This window comes from Cimex lectularius, unplaced genomic scaffold, assembly GCF_000648675.2.
Source record: "Cimex lectularius strain Harlan isolate CLEC.00 unplaced genomic scaffold, Clec_2.1 scaffold12, whole genome shotgun sequence".
In the NCBI taxonomy this organism is placed as follows: domain Eukaryota; kingdom Metazoa; phylum Arthropoda; class Insecta; order Hemiptera; family Cimicidae; genus Cimex; species Cimex lectularius.
In genome coordinates, this window is record NW_019392875.1 from 2,007,890 (window position 1) to 2,030,994 (window position 23,105).

A 23,105-nucleotide genomic window follows, 5' to 3' on the forward strand; every position below is an offset into this window, starting at 1 on the left:
GGATCATGCTCACTCGTCAGGCCTCACATAGCCCCTCTTTTACCAGCTTTTAATCCGGTTTAAAAGGATCACAAATCCGTGTTTATTAACATAAATATTGTAATAGATGCTTTCATCCAAAATGTGAATTTTTTTTTCCAAAGGGGAAAATCATTGTTGGCTAAATGATTAACTGGTTTTCCTTTTTCATAGCCTTTTGTCTAACACACATGTGGTTAACTCGTAGTTAGTATTTGATCAAATTTTTCAACTCAACCACACTACATAAAAAATAATATATTAATTAAAATAATAACTTCCAATTAAATAATCTTTACGTAAAGTACTGGTTGAAATGAAAAAGTTAGTGTCACGACCGTGATTCAAGTGGTTGAGCAGCGTATTTAGCCGAAGGTCGTGGGTTCGAATCCCGCTTGTGACACTAACTTTTTCTTTTTAACCAGTACCTTACGTAAAAATTAATTAGGGTCGTCGGTGAATTAAAAATGTGTTGAGTGTGAAAAATTACACTAAAAAATTAAAAATATTGTTATCAGACATATAATATTTGTCCCCTAGTTCTGAATTCAGATCCCAGTACAAACTATGGAAAAAAGTTTCAAATTCTTGCTCAATTTTTTCTAATAAGAAATTTACTTTTTCTTTATTTAAATAGTCAAAAGCTACATGATGTAGACAATCACAAGTAATTATGAGCTCTTTATAAATCAGTTTATTTTCTCGAGTTACCTCTTTGGCTAAAATGTTTGGCAATCTAAAATCCGATGGTGATAAAACTTTTCCAATTTACTTATAGTACAAACGGAGAGCATAAACAGAAAAGATATATTTAGCTTAAAATGAATCACCAATCGACAAAACTTTTGTTTTGGCTTTCCACTGCCTTAAACCTTTAGATCAAATTTGATACTTCTTCGGCAAGATGGTGAAATGCCGAAACGCGTCTGAAAAAACAAAAATCAGCTAGGATAGGCGGACCGAGGTGATAGATAAATATATAAAAAAAATTATCACCCCGCAGATAGAGAAAATCTCAAAATTCGCAGATCTGTTAGCTCAGGATTTACAGGGTGAGTTAAACATCTGCTCTCTCTCTATATTTTTTACTGGGAAGATCCAAAGACACGTAAACTTTTATTTTTTGTCTAGTATGACATCAGCCAAAAAGTTTTTATATAATTCTCCAAGACAGCGAGATACGATGAGGGGTTTATTGTTTTAAATAGCAAACTCATCGACCTACATTTTTTATAGGTGTTTTAAATGGTTTTCTAAACCCACATCACACCAGAACGTATTTCATGATCGCTAAATAATCATTTTTTATAGATCCAATTACGGTTTAATGGTCAATTGACCAAGTTACTTCTCTCAATTAATTATTCTTTCTAGGTAAGGTCTTGGTTGAGATAAAAAAAAGTCAGTGTCACAAGCGGGATCCTACCAAGACCTTACATAGAAAGAATAATTAATTGAAACTTGGTCAATTGATCAGTAAAACATAAATCGATTAATATTTATTAAGTAAAAGATGTATCACTATCGCCGAGAATCAAACAGATTACACGACATTTGAAAAATGGCAGAAAAGAGGGAAAATGGAAAAGGTGAGGTTGAGATGGGAAGTGTCCGAGTGGATTGAAGTCACGATAGCTCAAGTGGTAGAGCAGCGGCGTATCTAGCCGAAGATCGTGGGTTCGAATCCAGCTCGTGACACTGACTTTTTTACCTCAACTAAAAACCTTAATTAATTGAAATATATTAATTGGTTAAGCGGACCACGAAATTAGTGAATTTAATGATTTAAAATGAAGTTTACTTCACTAAAGCTCTCCGTGGCCATTTCATTTGTCGTCGAGAATCAAATAGATTACACGACATTTCAAAAATGGAGGGAAAATTGAAAAGGTGGGGTTGAGATGGGAAGTTAGTGTCCGAGTGGATCGAAGTCACGATAGCTCAAGTGGTAGAGCAGCGGCGTATTTAGATCGTGGGTTCGAATCCCGTTCGTGCCATTGACTTTTTTATCCCAACCAAGACCTTACATAGAAAGAATAATTTTTCATTGGGTTTTTCACTCTGGAATCAAAAGTGCAAACTTTGTTTAATTTACAGCATTCTCGAGTTATTCGCAAAGAAGCCTTACGAATATAGTTTTTTCGGACAAAATTTTCTCCACCTTCTTCAACCAAAGACTTCATTTATCAGTTAACTCGATAGTAAATTAATTTTTTCAAATGTTTACAACGACATCTTCAAATATCATCGATTAACAAACAGAACGATCTGGATGTTGCTCATTTTTGTTTTTATTTGAGCTTGTATTGTGGCGTATAAAGACTAACAGATATGAAAAAATGAATTTTTTGTTGATAAAATAAAAATATTTATTTTAGGCCTGCCTTACATAAGAATGATACCGAAGGTGACAGCAGTAGCTGGAGAAGAATTCCAAATCAAATGTCCCGTGGCCGGATATCCCATAGAAGAAATAAAATGGGAAAGAGGTTTGTTTCTACAATGAGACTTTTTTTTAATACATTAACTGTTTTGTTGAAAACATGATTTTTAATTAAATAAAAGAACGACGTTTTTCTATCAAAAATAGTTTCATAAAGTTCAAATTAGGTTTTTTATTCTTGCATAAGAATAGGCTGATAGAAACCGATTGTATTGAATAGATTGTTTGCATTGGCAATTTTTTTAAACTTGTAATTATCAGCTCCATTACTGCAATTTGTCTCGGTAAAAGCCATTAAAATTTTTTAGCGGCCGAAAATCCCAACTGATTTGTTTAATTAAAATAAAACATTTTCCAGACATGAGTGTACAGAACATGATTAAAATTAATGGACCGTCATTTAAAAAAAAAATTTGCAGACGATCAGTATTCATTATTCCAGTAAAGTCATTAATTATGTACTCTAGGTTTAGAAGTTCTCCTAGACCCCTCGTTTTTGGAGCTTTAACCTATTTCTGAATTTCTATCGAATCCGAACAATTAATCAGCCGGAACCGAAGGGCTCGTTGAACCTTTGTCCTTTGTATAAAAACGGAGCTTTTCAGGCGGACGCGAACTGCCGGAAGATTTGCGACAGAAGGTGATAAGCAGCACGGGCCTCTTGATTATAAACCCTGTCCAGACATCGGCAGACGCCGGCGTGTACACTTGCTGGGCGAGAAATAAGCAAGGGCAGACGGCGAGGAGAAGCGGTGAAGTCAAAGTCATAGGTAAGAGTCGAACGAAAACAATTAAAACTCTTCAAATTGAGCCATTGCATCTTTTTTTTTAAAAAAAAGCGTTTCTTATAACATTCAACATAAAATATTGATTAAATATTTATCTAAAAATCCCTGCCATTTTTTAATATATAATTTTTAAACAAATCCAAATAGAGAGAAATTATCTGTTTGAGTATTCTCCTTAAATGATTTTTTTTCGGTTTTTGCTTTTAATCATAATGAATTTATAATCAGATAATTTAATATTTAAAAAAATTTGCGAGGTATTTTAAAGGGCTGGGTTAAAAAGTCGATCCAAACTGGATATTATTTCCCCATATTTGACACATTCCTCTCAATACCCATAAAATTTAAATGTATAAAAAAATTCTCTAATTAGCGAATTAGAGCAACAAAAGATGAGGTGCTTTGCCAAAAAATCTTTAAAATATTGTGTTTGGGATCTGGTTTCTGATCAGGTAGAAAAAAGAAGCAGATTCTGTGATCACTAGCCAAGCTTTCGGCTTTTGTAAGACCGTCTCCAGGGCCAGAATAAATATTATAACATTATATTATTACATTAACTACTAGTTTTTTAGTTTGTTTTAACTTACTGAATCCTATTTCTTATATTAGTATTTCAGAACGACGAAAAATCCCCGTCGACATCGACTAAGAGGTCTCGCAGTACATGAGGTTAAGTTGAAATTACGCCAAGCTTTTTCAATTTTTTTCTATAATTGATGTAAAACTAGATTAACCAAAAATTTCCATAGTAAAATAGGTCGTTTTTAAAAGGATTACCAATAATAGTGGTCTACCCAAAATAGAGGTCCAGTCGAAAAAGAAAACGTTATACCTAGGAGGTAATTCACTCGCACAGTTCAAATCCACAGCCTCCACAAGTCAAGAAGTTATCTATACTGGTCTTTTTAACAATAATTACATTTAAAGTAATAACTATTACAATAACAATTACATTTATCTATTTATATATAAATTTAGATAATACACATAACAGCTGGTTATGTGTTGATCCTGTGTTAGAAGGCGAACCAGGCCAGGAAGAAAACTTGGCGGGATTTATGAAAATCCAGGAGACTCGAATGGATCGAACTGAGACAAGAAATATCTGTACGTTTGTACCAATAAATAACATTTCTTTGAAACAACGTCTGTTCAACCGATTTTCTCTGTCTAGAATTCGGGGTTCTGTAAAATCAAATTGATGGTTGTACTCTTGCGAGTGCTTTGATAACGCTTTCCCTGGTCTAGATTTATCATTAGTTTATAATTTATGTTGGTTTAATCTTTGTTTTCTTTGTCCAACGTTTTTTCACAGTTTTTGACAGTTTATTTGGTACGTAACATTCGAACAATTAGCAATACATTCTTTTGCTTTAAATTTTTTTGTGTAGTTGGCTTAACTTATTACTGAATTTATGTACTACAAATGTATCTGGCAAATACTTTTTTAACATTAACTTCAGCTTAGGAAAAATTCCAGATGCAAACCTCAAAGGTGTAATCGTTGACATTTCTAAAAGACTAGACTGCGAATGAATTACCTTCTAGGCAAAAGGTTTTCTTTATCGACTAGACCTTGGAGACTACTATCCTTGGTAATCCTTTCAAAAACTATATTTTACTATTGAAACTGTCGGTTTAATCTAGTTTTACATCAATTATAGAAAAAAACTGAAAAAACTCGTCGTAATTTCAACTTAACCAAGCTCATGTACTTCGAGATCTCGTCGATGTCGTCGGGTTTTTTTCGTCATTATGTAATGCTAATATGAGAAACAGGATGATGTAAGTTATAAAGAACCGAAAAACTTGTAATTAATTCAATTAATTAAGGTTTTTAGTTGAGATGAAAAAGTCAGTGTTATGAGCGGGATTCGAACCCACGACCTTCGGCTTGATACGCTGCTACTCTACCACGTGAGCTATCATGACCTTGATCCGCTCGGGCACCAACTTTCCATCTCAACCCCACCTTTTCAATTTTCCCTCCTTTTTGCCATTTTTCAAATGTTGATTGGGGGGAAGTTGGTGCCCGAGCGGATCGAGGTCACGATAGCTCAAGTGGTAGAGTAGCGGCGTATCAAGCCGAAGGTCGTGGGTTCGAATACCGCTCGTGACACTGACTTTTTATCTCAACTAAAAACCTTAATTAATTGAATGATAGTAATCGGTCAAGCGGACCACGAAAAATAGTGATTTTGTAATTAATGTAATTATGTAATGTTTTAATTTTTATTCAGTCCTTGATGATGATCTTATAAAGGCCGAAAGCTTGGCAAGTGATCACAGAGTCTACTCCTTTTTTCTACCAGATCCCAAACACATTAACCGTGGTCAATTTCTTCTTCATCAATTTAAAAATATTAATTCACAGAAAGGATTGAAATGATTAGCTGATTGAACATAAAACAGATAAATAATTGTCGCCTTTTCAGACATTCGTTGAAATATTATTCACCATTGTAGTAAATGTATTTATAAGCGTAAAAATTCGAGCATGTTTGGGTGAGTTTGTGACCCAAAGACACACCACACTAGTATGGGTAATTTATGTTTATATTTAGTTGCAGAGTGACAGGTGTAGACACTGTTGAACGCCAGGCTGAAAAAGGCCCTGCCGGCATCCTGGTTTAAGTTGTACATAAATTTAGCATAGTCATAGCATAGTCACTTGAGTCCGCCAAAATGAGATTAGGTTATCGTCTTAATATAATGATGATTATGGATGGTTTCTAGGATGTGGGGGTTATGTTCCCTAAGCACTGCAGCCATGTGGCTTATGGTACTTTTCTAGTTTTTAGTTAAGTCTGTCGATTCGATCCTTCTTTTAAGAAGTAATAGGTCATTGACTATCGTTGCTAAAATTCCTTTCCCTGGGTTTTCTTTCTACCCCAGGTTTTGCCCATGATGTTTTTCAGATCCTCGTGACTGGTAAATAGTTCTACCACTCCTCTAAGTTTAGCCATTTCTAACTGTTTCAGTGAGTTTGCCAGTCTTGGTGAGGGGTGTTTTAGCATACGTTTACTGCGTCTTGCGACCCTTGAATTTATCCACTTTTCCTTTTGTCTTTTTTAATTCCATTCTTTGATAAAGGATACTGTGTTTGTTTTTGTTATCCCAAGAATAGGTTCGCGTCTATATACGGTCCTGAAAATCTTGCCGATGCTTTTTACTCAAAATTCACTTGTATCTTAATCCCCAAAGTATTATCAGGTTGTGGCTTTCCCCATATTTTGGAGGTTTCGGTTGCATTCACTGGCTAGTTTCGGTTTGATTTTTTTCACATGCTAATGCTTTAATAGCTGCTTGGATATCTGATCTTATGAGGATTTTTGTGCCAGTGTAACCTCTTTTAAATAAGATAGACAAAAGATAACAAGCCAGCAATGATTCTATAGCCAAAAAAATATATCGCATTTGGTTAGAATCCTGTTTAATCCATACAGTTTAATTGCGACGACCCACGCCATCTTCAGTGAGGATCTTTGGCGTCAAGACGAAACGTCACCAGCGAGAAAAGACGGACCCAATAAATGGATAAGTTGCGTTTAGTTCATTATCATCCATTAAGACAAATGTAGAGCACATCCTTCTTGATTTGTTAGGCATTACCGCATTCTTACAAACGTCATTAATTAAACGAATGAACAACAATTATAGAGGATTTAATAAAAAAATAATTAAATAGGCGTTATTATGTAGTTTACAGCAAAATATATTTTCTTCGACATAAATTCTTAACATCCAGCTGTAGAATGGTAACATAGACTAAACCCGCACGACTTATCAGCGTTGCGTAACTGTTTCTCATGAAGATAACAAATAACAATTAAATATTTTATGAAAACTCGTCAATCTTACGAAATTGATGAATAAAAATAACACACACAAAAAACACCTCTGCTTTATGTTTACACAAATAATAAAAATAATCCGACTTCAAGTGCAAACTAAAATGGCCAAAGGATTGAATTTAATAATACACAATTAAGGTATCTGGAAAATTATTTAGTTTTATATATAGTGAATTCACCGTCTGAGATTTGTCAGTCAAAAATCTGTCCTTTTAACTTTTAAATGCTGTCAGATGGCCTGACCACAGAATAAAATACAATATGAGTGGGATAAAATTCCTGTAAATTTTGTAAAAAATCTGGGTGTAACTTAAAATATCGAGAAAACATGCACCAACCAACCCCACGACACTTATGTATTAATTGTCAGTTTATGCAATAATTCAACTATCTTGTTATGTTTGGCAGGTAAAATAAGTTTTCAATATGGCAAACATAAATAAATTAAATTTTCTCAGGAAAAATTAACTAATAAATTAAAATTTAATTTGTAGGAATCAACCTAAAATTTAATTAATTAAATTTGATTCATTACCATGATGCAGTGGCTCAGTATTACCCCTATTAATTCCTCGCACCTCTATCTTTTCAATTTTGTTTCAAATTATTTTTGTACTTCAGGACAAACGTGTTTTATTTTATAGAAACAATAACATGAGTATTTCTTTTTGTACCAAATGAAAAGCGAAGCAATCGTATTTTATGAACACATTTTGAGAAAACTCCTCTGATATTAACAAGCCGTGACAAGGCTGCCCGTAACATGTTTAGATTATGTACTCCAATTGCTGGGGGAAATTGCAGCATGGTTAAGCCCTTGCCATGGTAACAAAGGCAAAGGGGAAAATTCAGATTCGTAATCGTCATATGCGGGAAGTTTAAAAGTTCAATTTTCTCCCGCCTTCACTACACAAACTACAACTTTTATATTGTAGGTTTATCGCCAAAAGTAAATGTACAGAATAAAGTGAACAAAACAAAATGATTGTTGCTGATGCTTATTCAACCTCAGCAATACAAAAATCAAACAATAAAATTTGATAACAATTGAAAAACAATATATTACAGAAATTTTGCATATGGCGATAAAAATATTATTTGTGTCGACAATAAAAATACATTTTTTCTCAAAAATTTCATTGTTTTAAATAAAAGGAAATAATTCTATATTTATAAGCACACTAATATAATAAAGAAAAAAAGTTTGTATGTGGTAATCTCGAAATCTATTAGTCTTTGATCAACTTGCAAACTTGAATAAACATAAAGATTTTTCTTTTACAAATTTACAAATTCAGGCAGCTTTTTTCGGAAAACGAAACCATAAGAACTGTAAATATCGAATACATAATTTATTGTACACAAAAGAATATATAAACTAAACATAAAATTAGACATGGGTAGAAAAAACGTAAACAATAAACATAAAATAATACAGATTTTTTTTACAAGTACACTCTTTATCACCAAATATTATGACGTTTTACTTAGGGGGTTAATAAAATCTCTAATAAAATCAATTTTGGGCCGTTAGGTTTGGAGAAAATGGTCAAAAAATCGTCAAATCCAGTAATTCCTAATTTGCGAAAACATTCATTGTTTTTATTATTTTTTATAAAAATCTAACTTAAAAATTGATGGTAAGAAGTTCAAAATTAAAGATTTATTTTAATTTAATTTATTTATAATAAATTTTCATCTTTAACAAAGTTTAATTCTAATTCACTAGTTTTTGTGGTTGGCTTGACCAATTAATATCTTTCAATTAATTAAGGTTTTTAGTTGAGATAAAAAAGTCAGTGTCACGAGCGGGATTCGAACCCACGAACTTCGGCTAGATACGCTGCTCTACCACTTGAGCTGTCGTGACCTCGATCCACTCGACACTAACTCTCACCTCAACCCCCACCTTTTAAATTTTCCCTCCTTTTAATTCTAATGGGGGTTTGGTGTCCGAGGGGATCTAAGTCACGATAGCTCAAGTGGTTAGAGCAGCGGCGTATAGAGGTCGTGGGTTCGAATCCCGCTCGTGACACTAGCTTTTTTCATTTAAACCAAGACCTTACATAAAACGAATAATTAATTGAAAGAAGTAATTTGGTCAATTAGATCACTAAATATAAATGGTTTTATTCTAATGATCATATTTTATATTTTATGACCAAATATTACTCCACCTTTGCAACTCAGTTCTTGTATAAATAATAATTTAATAAATCATGGAAAAAAAGGATCTTCGATGAGGTCATAACAGAACGACAATTCTTTAACTTTTTGCCGAGCTTTCGACGATTATATCGTCATCATCAGGGACTATTTGTTTTAAGAAAATAGCGCAGTTAGAACATGCTACATAATTTTTAAAAAAATACAAAAACAACAAAATAAAAAGAGGAAAAAGTAATTTTATTTTTAAAAAAGAGGCATATACTTACATTTATATTTTAACCGAGGTAAGCTATACGACCACGTTGTGGTTTTTTTAATTTTTATATTATTAATTATTCAAAAATCTTGAGATGCGGTCTGGTGTGATGTAGGTTTCAGAAAAACATTTTCTTTATCTTGCCAACGTTTCGATCTTTATTGAGATCATCTTCAGGGCTCAAAGTGTTTGTCTTCTGTGAAATTGTGCCATTCTTGCGTGTCGTGGCACTCTCAACACGACAAGCAAGAATGGCACAATTTCACAGAAGACAAACACTTTGAGCCCTGAAGATGATCTCAATAAAGATCGAAACGTTGGCAAGATAAAGAAAATGTTTTTCTGAAACCTACATCACACCAGACCGCATCTCACGATTTCTGAATAATTATATATTAACGGTCACTTATCACCACACATTTTTAAATTATGTTGTTTTCATTATTTTTAATTAATTCCATACTGTTCATGCTTAGATACTGAGCTTCACCTAATTTTAAATAACTTATCATAAATGCAGTTCCTTGTTCTCAAGATATATTTCAACACTCATCGAGTTAAAGTAAGAAAAATAATTGTTTTTGTAATTTTTTTTTATGATATAACATATTCTAACTGCGATATTTTCCTCAAATAAATAGGTCCTGATGATGGCGATATAATCGTCGAAAGCTCGGCAAAAACTTAAAGAATTTTCGTTTTGTTGTGACCTCATCGATCATACTTTTTTCCAAGTTCCTTTGTTCCAGCAGGTCGATACATAATCTCATCTTTAATTTAATAAAACGTTTTTAATAAAAAATAACATTGAGACATAAATCCGAGAAAACGGATTCAGTGAAATATAGTGTATGAATATTTATTAGATTCCCTTATAAACCAAAGATATTATGTTTTATTTATTCAATATAATATTAAATTTAAAAGCTTAAACTTAACTTATTAAAACCCCCTCTGTCGAATTTTTCCGTTGATGATAAGTCTCGATATTTACATGTCATAAGCTTTGCAAAGAAAAGTTCATTTTGCAAAAAATGCCAAAGACGCGATACGGTATAAGTAACTTTATCTGCTTAATTCACTTTTTTTTATAAAGTTTTCCTTCGCGGGGTATTGAGAAATGTTTAAATGGTAAACGTTGAAAAAAGCAATACAGAAATAAAATTATTTATGAAATTATATGATTAGAAAATATCAGAGGATGATCGCGACGGTCTAACTTCTGATTATGTAACGATTGCTTTGCATTTGAATATTTCCTTAATTTTAGAGAAATTTTCCAAGAGGGTCCAGGTAAGTTAAGAGGAGAAGTGATGAAAAGGCCGGCCCAGGATGGAAAAATGGGTTAAGCCCGGAGAGATATCGGCTTGTTTCTTTTCCAGTCCCGCCCAAGATAAGCCCGTTTAGCGCCGACAGGACACTTCATTTGGGCGAGCGTGCTTCACTGACTTGCTCGGTGACGAAAGGCGATCCGCCGCTCACAGTCACCTGGCTCAAAGACGGCAGGGCCCTTGATCCAAAGCACAGGCTGGCGGTTCAGCAAGTCGACCAGTTCAATAGCATACTGCTGATCGAAAGCCTCTCGCCCGAGCACAACGGAAATTATTCCTGCGTCGCCCGAAACCCGGCGGCCGAGGTCGTCCATACTCAACGCCTAGTGGTCAACGGTATTTCCCGATAAAAGAGATCTCAGATTTTTTTCTATTTTCTCTTTTCTATCTCTCTTTTATCTTTTTTCAAATTTTTTTTGCCCTTTTTTCTTCTATTTTTTGTTATTTTTCTCTTATAATTGATTGGTGGTTGGGTCAGTACCGCCTGTGATCGAGGGGTTCTCATTCCCCGGCGGAGGATTGCCGGAAGGGAGTAGAACTCGAGTGGTTTGCGGGGTATCCAGTGGTGACCCACCGCTCTCAATCACATGGCTCAAGGACGGATCGGCGATACCAACGCATCTGGCCGTCAACATCTCGGCATTAGACATGTATTCGAGCCTGTTGAGCATAGCTAGCCTCGACTCGTCCCACACCGGCGAGTATACCTGCGTCGCCTCGAATCCCGCCTCGGAGGCTAGGTATACCTCGAAACTACAGGTGAAAGGTAACGTAAAAAGCAACCCCTCTACCCCCTGATAAAAGCTCTAAACCCCGAAAACCCCAATTAGTCGCCCCAACCCTTGAAACCCACAAAATTTATGTACGTTGCTTTGGCACATCTGGAATGCACCTGCAGGGTCAACCCTTCTCTAAGGTTTGTTCTTGAGGTAAAGTTTTGCACTTAATTTTCAAGCTTTTTTTTATATACTTCTGCCTCTGCATGTTTTACTTTTTTACTATATTTTATCTCTTCTTCAATATTTGTACTCGTTTTACAGCAGATGTAGACTTTTTTTTGACACGACACAAAATTAAGGCACCAAGTAGAAAGATTACAATCCAAACTTTCTTTTGACATCTGTGAACAAGCTTTGCATCGTATATAAATCGTATTTATTAATCGATGTTCTCTTATATTTTTTATCAAGTAGAAACACCTTTTGCATATTTGAAAATCCTATTGATATATCTTTGCATATAAAATCGTTTTCATCATTCCAATTTTTTTAAAAATCTAACATTAATGATACTGCATATGTAATGACTGTAATATTTTGACCCCAATCATTTTGCTATTTGTATTATTAAATTTGAAAGCTTACGTTATTTTAGCACAATGCACTAATTTGTAATACATAATTTTATATGACAAATATCCCTCGCTTAGCTTTCACTGCGAACTGCACTTCTTTTATTTCACTTTCTCAGTAAAAAAAAAATACAATTTATTGAAACCAGACCCAGATATACTTTAAAACCCTGACACACTCACACAATGTATTTACAATATAAATAATCGTTAATATTTAAGACGAAAACTCTAAATGAAAATATTAATTAGACAAAAAACTCATACATAATCAATTTCGTTTAATTTTTTTTTCTTATGATCAGCCGATTACAGCATTATATACTTTGCGCTATTTTCTGTGTACATCTGAATAATCCTGAATGTTCGAGCAGACGAAAAATGGCCAAATGTAGTTTATTTGGATCATTTTGCATTTAGGATTGCAACGTATATACATGCTGAAAGTTACATATTTTATCATAATCTTTTTACTTATTTACGTTCTTTTTTTTAAATTAAATTATTATATACAAATTTCTGTATATAATATATTTAATTTTATATTAATTAATCATATCTTAATTTTTTAAGCTTTATTTCTGTATACATTTTTTAGATTTTTTTCATTATTCTAAACTCTATTTTGGATAATTTTCTAAATATTTTTTCGTCATATTATGTATGTAATTTTTTTAAAGATATTTTCAATCGTTTTTAACAACTAATTCAAATGAATATTTTTTTAATAAATTTACTTTATCAATATTTTAATAAATTTGAAAATAGATAAAATTTTATCGAAGCATGTTTGTTTTTTTTTCAATCTCTTTTTAAAACTTTTAATATTTTTAAATTCTAACTTTTTTTCTTGGATAATAATATTTGATGTATGCATGTAATTTCTTTCTTTGCGGTGCAGTCCCTCCAAAATGGATAATAGAGCCGGGGGACGTCAGCGTGGAAAGAAATAAAAACGTTTTGATGAACTGCCAAGCGCAGGGGGTACCTCCTCCTTCAATCACATGGAAAAAAGCTACAGGTAAACAAAAAGCTAAATGTTTCAATTATGCCTATATAACTTTATATTCCAGGAGTTGAATCGATTGCCAATTTTTATGTTTTCTATCTATCTGTCTTAAAAAACTTTACCTATTTACCTATCGAGATAAGATAGCCAAGCTCATTCCTCTCTTATACGTCAATGATTATTTACAATAATATATATAACGAACGTCCCACCCTCCTAGCTAGCAGTAAAGAACATGGTAAAAGAAAGATGGCAGCGTCAGTGGACCGGGTCGTCCGAGAGGCTTTTGCGCGTCAAGAGCACGATTCGTAGATGGCCCCCCGAGAACTAGAGGCGGAAACAAGGAATCGTCCTTACGCAATTAAGAATAGGCCATACGCGGTTGACACACCCTGCTCTTAGACCAAAGCCCGCGCACGTGCCCCTATGCAGAGAAAGGTTGCTCGACGTGTCCCACATAACTGGAAACATGTCAGGCCTTGGCTCCCTACAGGGAGCGTGTAGGCGTGCCATCCAATCTGAAAATGGTACTCGAGCACTGCAGCGGATTTCTGGGTCCCCTGTTCCGCTTTCTAGGGGAAATTGGGTTTTTTTTATTGTATATAGTCTTATGTGTTTTGTCGGAGTGCGTGTATTTATTAGAGTGAATGGCTAGGGGTGAGGCTGAAATATAACGTCATCATCGCCCCTCGAACGTTGAGAGCGTATGAGTGTGTGTTCGAGGTCGATGGCGGAATATTTATAAAAGTAGTCCATCGACCCCAATCTAGGTTAGTTTGAGTATATGTCGGTGGAGGAATATCAAGTACACCACCAACCAAACGGAATGAGTGTACTGTATGGATGTATTTATGTGTATGAATGTAGCGTTTGAAAGGGTAAATAGAATATAGACTTAGTTGGGGGCTGAAATGACCTAGATGTCGGAAGCCCCAGGCAAAAATAGTAATAATAATAATATATTTGTTCGAAGGATTCCAAATTCGAGGGTGCTAAAGGTCGATTTCATTAGCCATTATCAAATTGTTCAAGGAGAATCTTGACTCAGCCAACCCTGCGCTTGATTTCATTTGGTCCAAAAGGAAGTTTGTTTGTGTGACAGAATCAGCGAGACAAGGTTCCAAGATTTTTATAAGATATAAAAGCTATAATTAAATTGGAGTATTGTTTACTGCCAACAGAGAAACAAAAACATAGGCGTATAAAATATAAAAGCTCCAGTTAATTTTTTTGACTATGGTATTTTGGATTATTTAATCTTTATCAGATCAGATGTTGTTTTAGACCTGACATCTTCCTCCCGTCATTTCCTATTAAAATGTAATGAAATTATTAAGCCGACTTTGATTTGTTTAGCATCTGATATTGTATTCTGATCAAAACTTTTAGATAGTTAAGTTTTCGTACGCTGTAACCTATGATAAAACATTCCCTCTAAAAAATGGCAAAAAGAAGGGAAAATTCAAAGGTGGGGTTGAGATGGGAAGTTAGTGTCCGAGTGGATCGAGGTCACGATAGGTCAAGTGGTAGAGCAGCGGCGTATCCAGCCGAAGGTCGTGGGTTCGAATTCCGCTCGTGACACTGACTTTTTTATCTCAACTAAAACCTTAATTAATTAAAATTCCCTCTAAATTTCATTCTATAATATTGACAATTTAAATTTAGTTAACTAAAAAATATGAATATATCGGTCTTATATGTCCTACCACAGGTGCTATCAACAGCTAGGAATTTCAGCCCCCAATGAATTACTTTCCCATTCACACACTTACTCACTATTAAATACATTCTTTCCTATTTATATTCCATTCACTCAGTTAGGGTAGTAAAGTAGTAGATAATCCTCCACCTCTCTCCATATTCTCGCTAATAAATACATTCACTCTTAACACAGGCTAGGGACATAAAACTATAAGTACTATATAAATGAGACAACCCTGTTTCTACAAGAATTGGTCCTGCTCAAACACAATTATCATATCGGGAAGCATTCCTACACGCTCTCTATATGGAACCAAAGAGTTGCGCCCTTCAATTATGTGGTACACATCGAGCAAGCTTTCCCTACATGGCGGACTTATATGCGGAGTTTTGGTCCAAAAGTAAGTAGATGTGTGTCAACCTGGCATGGCCTATCCTTAATCGAGTGAAGGTGACTCTTCTTCTATTTACCAACAGTGCTCTTGATACGCCTAAGCTCTCTGCCGAGACCGTCACTCTATTTAAACATGGTTTTTTATTGTGTTTTTAGCGTCAGGGTTTCGGTGGTTCAAGTCCGAAGGTACGTGCCGCTCTTAGCCTCCGGTTTGTTACCCTCCTATGTGTCCGGCCACGAAGACAATAACGATCTTTTTGCCGAGAAGCTACATGAGCACAAGAGTGCGTCGACGGAGAAACTATCACAGACCGTAACCACATTGAAGAAGGCAGAGCGACCATCACCTCGAATCCGCTCAAGCTATTGCTGAATCGCGTACAATTACATGTAAACGCTACAGTGCGGCGGTAGCGAACACGAGTTCACGAAGTTACCTCTGTCTAACAATAAGTTCCAAGAACTACCTCGGTAGAGGTATAGTGGGTAGATAACTTGGTAATAGGACCAGACGATTACTGCCGGAAAAATCAAGGGCAGAAACGTCCAGTTGCCTGTACAGTCATCCCTGCCCTCCCTAAGGCTTCGCCGAGTGTATACCCAGGGGGTCAAGGAAGAAACTAAGTTTAAGTAGAAATATTTAATACAATTTTATTATCAAAATAAGAGTAATCATAATAAAACAGATATGAAAGAGAATACAGTATTTCAAAGATGTGCTGTAGGAAGAAATAGCAGCTCAATTTGCAGTTTTTGTCTACCAATTTACCGAACCTTGGGCCCGTCAGCAGTTTCTGTTCTCGCTTCTAGGACTAATTAGAGTCCTAGAAATCAGGGTGACAACGTTTACATTTGCGATTTGTTTTATTTCAAAAGATTAGCCCAGAGAAATGAGAACTGAAAAGTAGGCGGCTTCGTGAAGTCAAATGAACTTCGCTTAATCACTCCTAAATTACTCCAGATGGAAGTGGAATCCTTCGATATGAACTGTTTTCTGAAAACGAAACGGTCATTTCCTTCAAATCCAACTCCTAATAAAAGCAGATTTCAAGAAAATACTGCAAGAACTTATATTTTAGTTTGTAACGCGGTAAAAATCAACCTGGGCAACTTTCAATTCTTTCTTACGTCCAATAAAAACCTTTTAAATAATAAATTAAAACTAAATTAAATATTAAATTTCATAGAGCTGTTTATTGTTTTGTTTTTTGTCAAATTTCTTTGAAGGCCGATATAGTCCCAACATGGGCATGGATGTCTTTTAAGCCCTATTATGTTTTCCCTGTATAAAAACGATCTTGTAGATGTGCTGAACAGAGCACATATTTTTGCTATATGCAGATTGTTATCCGGAAAACCCAGAAGATCTTAATATAAACTCGACAAGCAAGAATCCGTACTGCAAACTTTGGGGGTTGACAGTCAACTCGGAGAAATCAAAAATTTTGGTATTTCGCAATGGAGGTAGACTTAGTGAGGATGAAAGCTGGAAATACCAGAACAAAAGGGTCAAAATAATGAGGACAAGTATTTGAGAGTCACTCTAGTCTCTAAGTTTTCATTCAAAAAACATATAGTTGAAAAAGCAAAATAAAATAACAACACAATAACACTTCTTTTTCTTTATCCTCTCTCTCATTATTTTTAATTAATTTTTTTTTAATTGCGATTTCTGGCATCGTTGTTTATTACTCCGCAATTCGTATTTTCTTTTGTTTCATTCCTGGATAAAGAAAGAAATCTTGCACGCAGAACTCTCAATCAAACACTAGCAGAAACAGTCAAAGGTATAAGAATTTGGGAAAAGACCTAAATCTCATTACAAATTCCAAAATCCATTAAATTTAATAAAGTTGAAAAGTGCTCTTGAAAACAAACTCTGGGGGCCTAGTAACTCCTTTAATTATTATTATTATTATCATCATTAGAACTATTATGTTCTCATCACTTTATTGAATACATTAATGTTCACATTATTATAATATTGCTTTATTATTATTTCTTTCAATTAATTAATCTTTTAATGTAAGGTCTTGGTTGAAATGAAAAAGTTAGTGTCACGAGCGGGATTCGAACCCACGACCTTCGGCTCAATACGCCGCTGCTCTAACCACTTGTCACGATAGCTGACGTGGTTAGAACAGCGTCGAATTGAGCCCAAGGTCGTGGGTTCGAATCCCGCTCATGACACTAACTTTTCAACTCAACCAAGACCTTACACAAAAAGATTAATTAATTGAAATAAGTAATTTGGTCATTCGGACCACTAAATAGAATTGATTTATTATTATTATCAGTTCCAACATTGCCAAGGTCTGTCACAGTTGGGACTGATCGGACTTTAGAGAAATTTGAAACCATCTACTTAAAACATAATTGTAGACATGTTTAAGATTGTTATGCTCTGATGATGACCTTAAAAAAGGTCGAAAGCTTTTCAGACAAGTGAATTTATTTTGTTTTTTTCATCCAGACCGTACCAAGATTTAGATTATTCGTTACTAATGTTTAACGTTTTTATTTCAAAATGTGCCAAGGGTTCTGGCCAAATTTATTTTTCATAATGATTGTTGACTTCCCGATCCAAATAGGTAGCAAATCGGGCGATTACGAAGAAGTTCGAGATCGGATGTACACCAAAGTGTTCAACAACGGATCGCTATTGTTGCAAAATGTGAAGGAGGACAGAGAAGGGTTTTATTTATGCCAAGCCCACAACGGGATCGGAAACGGAATTGGAAAAGTGATCCAGTTAAAAGTGAACTGTAAGTCGTCACCAACAAAATGAACAAAAAACCACTTAACTTCCTATATTTTTCGTTTGTTTATTTTTTTGATTATTATTGTTATTACAGCCGCCCCTTATTTCTCCGGTCCGGCGAAGACGTTAACAGTCAAAAAGGGCGACATAGCCGTGCTCATTTGCCGAATTCACGGCGACACGCCGATCAGCATTCGGTGGCACAAGCAGGGGAAATTTCCCCTAACTCCGGCAACAAATTACAGGTTTGTGAAACGTGAAAATTGCTTCCGATTTTTCCCCCTTTCTCCTTCTTCTCCGCCAACCAGAATTCAAGAAGTTTTGCAAATTGAACGAACTTTTGAGCAGGGTTAGTTTAAAACAAGAAATGACGCCTGAAGGAGTCCTCCTCGGTCAACTGCACATCGCGGCCGTCGAAGCGTCAGACGCTGGACCGTATTTCTGCCAAGCGACCAACATTTACGGCAGAGATCAGCAGCTAGTTCAACTGACAGTTCAAGGTAATTAAAAATTATTTTAACTTTTTCAAGTAATTGTTCTTCTTCACTTCATACAGGCACTAACCAGAAAAATAAGTCAATTATTCTAGCAGGCATTTTTTTCAAAATCAATCTTTTCCTTTTCTACAAGTTCTATAAGATCGAAAAATCCTGATCCTTGCTGTAACTTTGTCAGTTGACTTTAGCATATCTGCCCAAAACTTAAGCTAACCTTGTCAGGGCTGATCAAACTACAAATAAATATATGTTTAGCGGTCATAATTGACCATATTAATTAATTCCATTAGTTACTTTTATTTAAGGTCTTGTTTTTGTGTGTGTCACGAGCGGGAATCGAACCCACGACCTTCGGCTTGGCAAAAAGAGGGAAAATTGGAAAGGTTGTAGGAGTTGACACGTTGTTTCCGAGTGGACATCCCGTAGGGTAACATTCCCATGGGCCTAGGCAAGCCCTACCATCAGCTCCGGTGCCTACGGGTAGCCAATGAGGAAGGCAAAATTCCCTATTACCTTCCTTATCCTTTCTTACCCTTTACTTTTTCCTTCCCCTCCCCCCTCTGCTTTGGCAGAGGCTTCCTGGGTTACTGAACCCGTACCCCTCAGGCAATGGGTGCATCAGTAGAGGGTTCGTATGAACTCCCGGGTGGGCGATCAGTCCCACCTTAAAAATAATACTGAACTACGGGAGTGGAGCATCCAAGCGGCTCTACTAATTGAGGTTGGACTCGTGGTGGTCGTGGTTTGCAAACAAATTGTACCTTAGCTGGAGGATACCGGCCAACCGGAGTGAACCTTCTCTATCTCTCCGGAGGTGTTGAAAGGCACAGCTGAAAGGCCGTGCCGGAAAACCACAAAACTGCCTTTTTCAAGGCACATGTATGGATGTGCCCTTATTAGGACACTTCTGAACTTGGTTAGCATTGCACCACCTCGCTAGCCAAGGGATGTGAAAGTCCATGCATGCATTCTTCCTGGTTCTCAAAGAGAACATTGGGCATCTGAGAAATCCCCTCGGGGATAAGTCCAGACGTCCTCATGGATCACAACACCCATGAGTAAAGATGGGAACATCTGTCCGAGTGGATCGAAGTCACGATAGCTCAAGTGGTAGAGCAGCGTATTTACCCGAAGGTCATGGGTTCGAATCACTCTCGTGTCACTGGCTTTTGTATTTCAATTTGTAAGGCAAATGGAAATAAACTATTTCTGTTATATTATGTAATATATTTAACCTATTATGCTATGATATGGATTAGTATAATTAAACGGCAATGTGATTTCAGAGCCACCTGAAAAACCAAGTGAACTTAAAGCTGTTATGGTAAACAGCAGATCTGTTAATTTGCAGTGGGCACACCAAACCGGAGAACCAACAGAAGTTACGAAATATATCATCCAGTATAAAGAAGCAGTTGGTACGTCAGCTTAAAATATTTTTGTCACACGACAAAAATATGACAAAATCCATACAAACAAATAAATTCTCTGTTTGTGTTTAGCAACACCGTGGAAGCAGGTAGAGCTTAGCGGGCAGCTTCGAGGTGCTTTGGTCGAAGGTTTAAAACCAGCGACAAAATACATAATGAAAGTAGCGGCCGAAGGTCCGGCTGGGCGATCCGGCTGGAGTGCTGATCTCTGGGTGACAACAGAGCCTCAGAGGCCGGCTGGTCCTCCTCTCGGTATCTCAGTCAGGCCAATTTCTTCTTCTAAACTCCTGGTGACTTGGACGCCTCCTCTAGCTGAACTGAGGCATGGTGATATTCAGGGATACTATGTTGGATACAAGGAAATTAAGTATGCACACTTAAATAGCATTTGAGATAAGGTTAAGCCTCGACATTTGCTTTTTCAGTATGGTGAATGGGAACTACAACATGACAGCTGTAACAGGTGATGGTGAAGATGGAACTGGAGAATTAGTTTTGACAGGGTTGGCACAGTATACGAGATATACGATTGTTGTTCAAGCTTTCAACCAAGTTGGTCGAGGTCCTCTTTCAGAACCTGTCTCAGCACAAACCTTAGAAGATGGTAACTCAAGACTAAATAAACATTATATTAAGTTACTTACAAGGCATACAAACAATTAATTATTTTTAAAAATTTAAGTATCTAGTAAGTTTAATTTTTTTTAAAGTTCCTAGTGCACCACCAGAAGTTCTACGTTGTACAGCATTAAGCTCCCAGTCTCTTCAGGTTTCTTGGCAGCCTCCACCAGCGCCGCATTGCAACGGTATAATTCTCGGCTACAAACTCCAATATGACACTCAAAACCCAGGTAGGATAATCTCGTCGTATTGTAAAAATTACCCGTAATTAACATGTTAAAAATTTCAGAGATTGATGTTGGAATGGAAACGATAAAAACATCAGCGTTGACTTACATTCTACCGAGGCTGCAAAGGTATACAAACTATACGATGCAAGTTCTTGCATTCACACGGGTTGGTGATGGGCCTTTTACTAAAATTACCTACTGCCATACCGATGAAGATGGTAAATGAAATATTAATTATTTAAACTTACACATTCTTAGCAAATGTATACATGTACACATTATACTACAGTATATATACAATGTAGCTGGTAATTATTTTTTAAACAAATATTTCAACTAATTACAATTCCTTTTTAATTCCTTCTTGGTTTGTCTTCTTTTTTTCTTAATTTCATTTTATATCCAATGTTGTGAAAATTGGCAATTATTGCCATTCAGCCTGTGCCACATCTGTGCTCTTAATGTCTATAATGAAATACGATTCTAGCTCCTAGGTCAAAATACATTGACAATAAGTAATTTAAAAAAAAAATCAAGGCTGGTTTTGGTGATTTTATTGTTTTATGAGCTCAACATTTTCACACCCAACTCTGGATGTAAAAATATATTAATTACCTTCCATCGTTTTTCAGAGTTTATTCAGTTCTACTATTTATATATATTTAATTGCATAAATATATGAAATTGGAGATAAAAATGGTTGGCATTTAAACCCACAGTCTTCGGAATTGCACCCTGATATATGTGGAGTTTCAGTCTTCATGGAGGTCAGTAGATAGGCGAAGGAAGAAAAGACTAATTGTTGGGTTCAGCAAGCTTTCGGCAACTTGTAGTGCCATCATCAGGGCTTTCCCAAGAGTGCAGAAAACTATTAACATGGTAAAACCATAGTATGGACGTCTTGGGTTTAAGGTTATGAAGCACATGGCCAGCAAATTACATTAAACATGGTGAAAAACAGTCATCTTGCTAATAAAATCCGATTGTGGTTTCAACAGTCTAACCTGAGGCGACAATGTTCGTCGCTCTCTCTCTCCCATTAATTTTAATCCTATGTACAGTCTTTATAAATAGCAAAAATGGCAAAAAAGGAGGGAAAATTCAAAAGGTGGGGTTGAGATGGGAAGTTAGTGTCCGAGTGGATCGAGGTCACGCTAGCTCAAGTGGTAGAGCAGTGGCGTATCTAGCCGAAGATCGTGGGTTCGAATCCCACTCGTGCCATTGACTTTTTTATCTCAACTAAAAACCTTAATTAATTGTTTATAAATAGCTATAATTCAATACACACTCTGTGATATTACTTTTATATGGGATATTACTTATAAGAAAATTGCTAGTCAGAACAAAATTGTTGAAACCACAATCATATGGATTTTATTAGCGAGATGACTGTTTTTCACCTTGTTTAATGTAATTTGCTGGCCATGTGCTTCATAACCTAAAACCCAAGACGTCCATACTATAGTTTTACCATGTTAATCATTTTCTGCACTCTAGGGGAAGACCTGATGATGGCGCTATAAGTTGCCGAAAGCTTGGTGAACCCAACAATTAGTCTTTTCCTTCCTTCGCCTATCTACTGACCTCCATGAAGATTGAAACTCCACATGGATTATCTTTAGGTCAATCAACAAACATCATTTATTTATTTATTTACGGATCAAAATCCACTATAAAAAAGACATTTTACAATAACAAAAAATAAAAATACAAATAATATATATCAAAAGAATAAGGACGTATATACATGGTAATAATATAAATGATAAATATAAAAATACAATTAAAGAGTAAAAACTGAACAACAAAAATGAAAGATATAATTACTAACCAAATAAGGCAGAGAAAACAAAATAAAGCTGAATTGAACAATAACTTGAACAATTGAAACTACAATAATTAGATACATATTTAATGAAAATAATGCTCTTTGTAAATATATAAGACTAGAGTGCAAGAATTAGTTGAACCAGTAAATGAAATAAATTGTAATAATTTTGTACAGTATGAAATATAAAAGCATTCAACTAAGGTTGTAGGATAAGGTTTTTTACGGATTGCACAGAACTATTGAAGAAGTCAATGCTTTTGCAGATGTTGTTACTCTTGATCATCATTCTGTGCAGAGGAGAAGAGAGCATGTAGTTAGAGCTTTGGAATTCAATATAAAATAATTTATAAGTTTTAAGAGAGTACGAAGGGACATGTAGCTGTAGTTGAGAGAGGAGATAAGGACTACAAAAACAATATCA

The 23,105-nt window shown here is 35.4% G+C and overlaps 1 protein-coding gene across 1 annotated transcript in view; it reads left to right on the forward strand.

The window, feature by feature from the left end:
• Window positions 1–23,105, forward strand: part of LOC106673888 (Down syndrome cell adhesion molecule-like protein Dscam2) — a 390,426-nt gene that overhangs the window by 357,425 nt on the left and 9,896 nt on the right. The window contains exons 9-20 of the mRNA XM_024228922.1: window positions 2,397–2,507; window positions 3,067–3,231; window positions 10,911–11,195; window positions 13,112–13,231; window positions 17,906–18,079; window positions 18,170–18,320; window positions 18,424–18,575; window positions 19,859–19,990; window positions 20,075–20,369; window positions 20,428–20,606; window positions 20,713–20,853; window positions 20,913–21,071. Of these exons, the coding sequence (XP_024084690.1) occupies window positions 2,397–2,507; window positions 3,067–3,231; window positions 10,911–11,195; window positions 13,112–13,231; window positions 17,906–18,079; window positions 18,170–18,320; window positions 18,424–18,575; window positions 19,859–19,990; window positions 20,075–20,369; window positions 20,428–20,606; window positions 20,713–20,853; window positions 20,913–21,071 (2,064 nt within the window). The remainder of the gene's footprint in view (window positions 1–2,396; window positions 2,508–3,066; window positions 3,232–10,910; window positions 11,196–13,111; window positions 13,232–17,905; window positions 18,080–18,169; window positions 18,321–18,423; window positions 18,576–19,858; window positions 19,991–20,074; window positions 20,370–20,427; window positions 20,607–20,712; window positions 20,854–20,912; window positions 21,072–23,105) is intronic.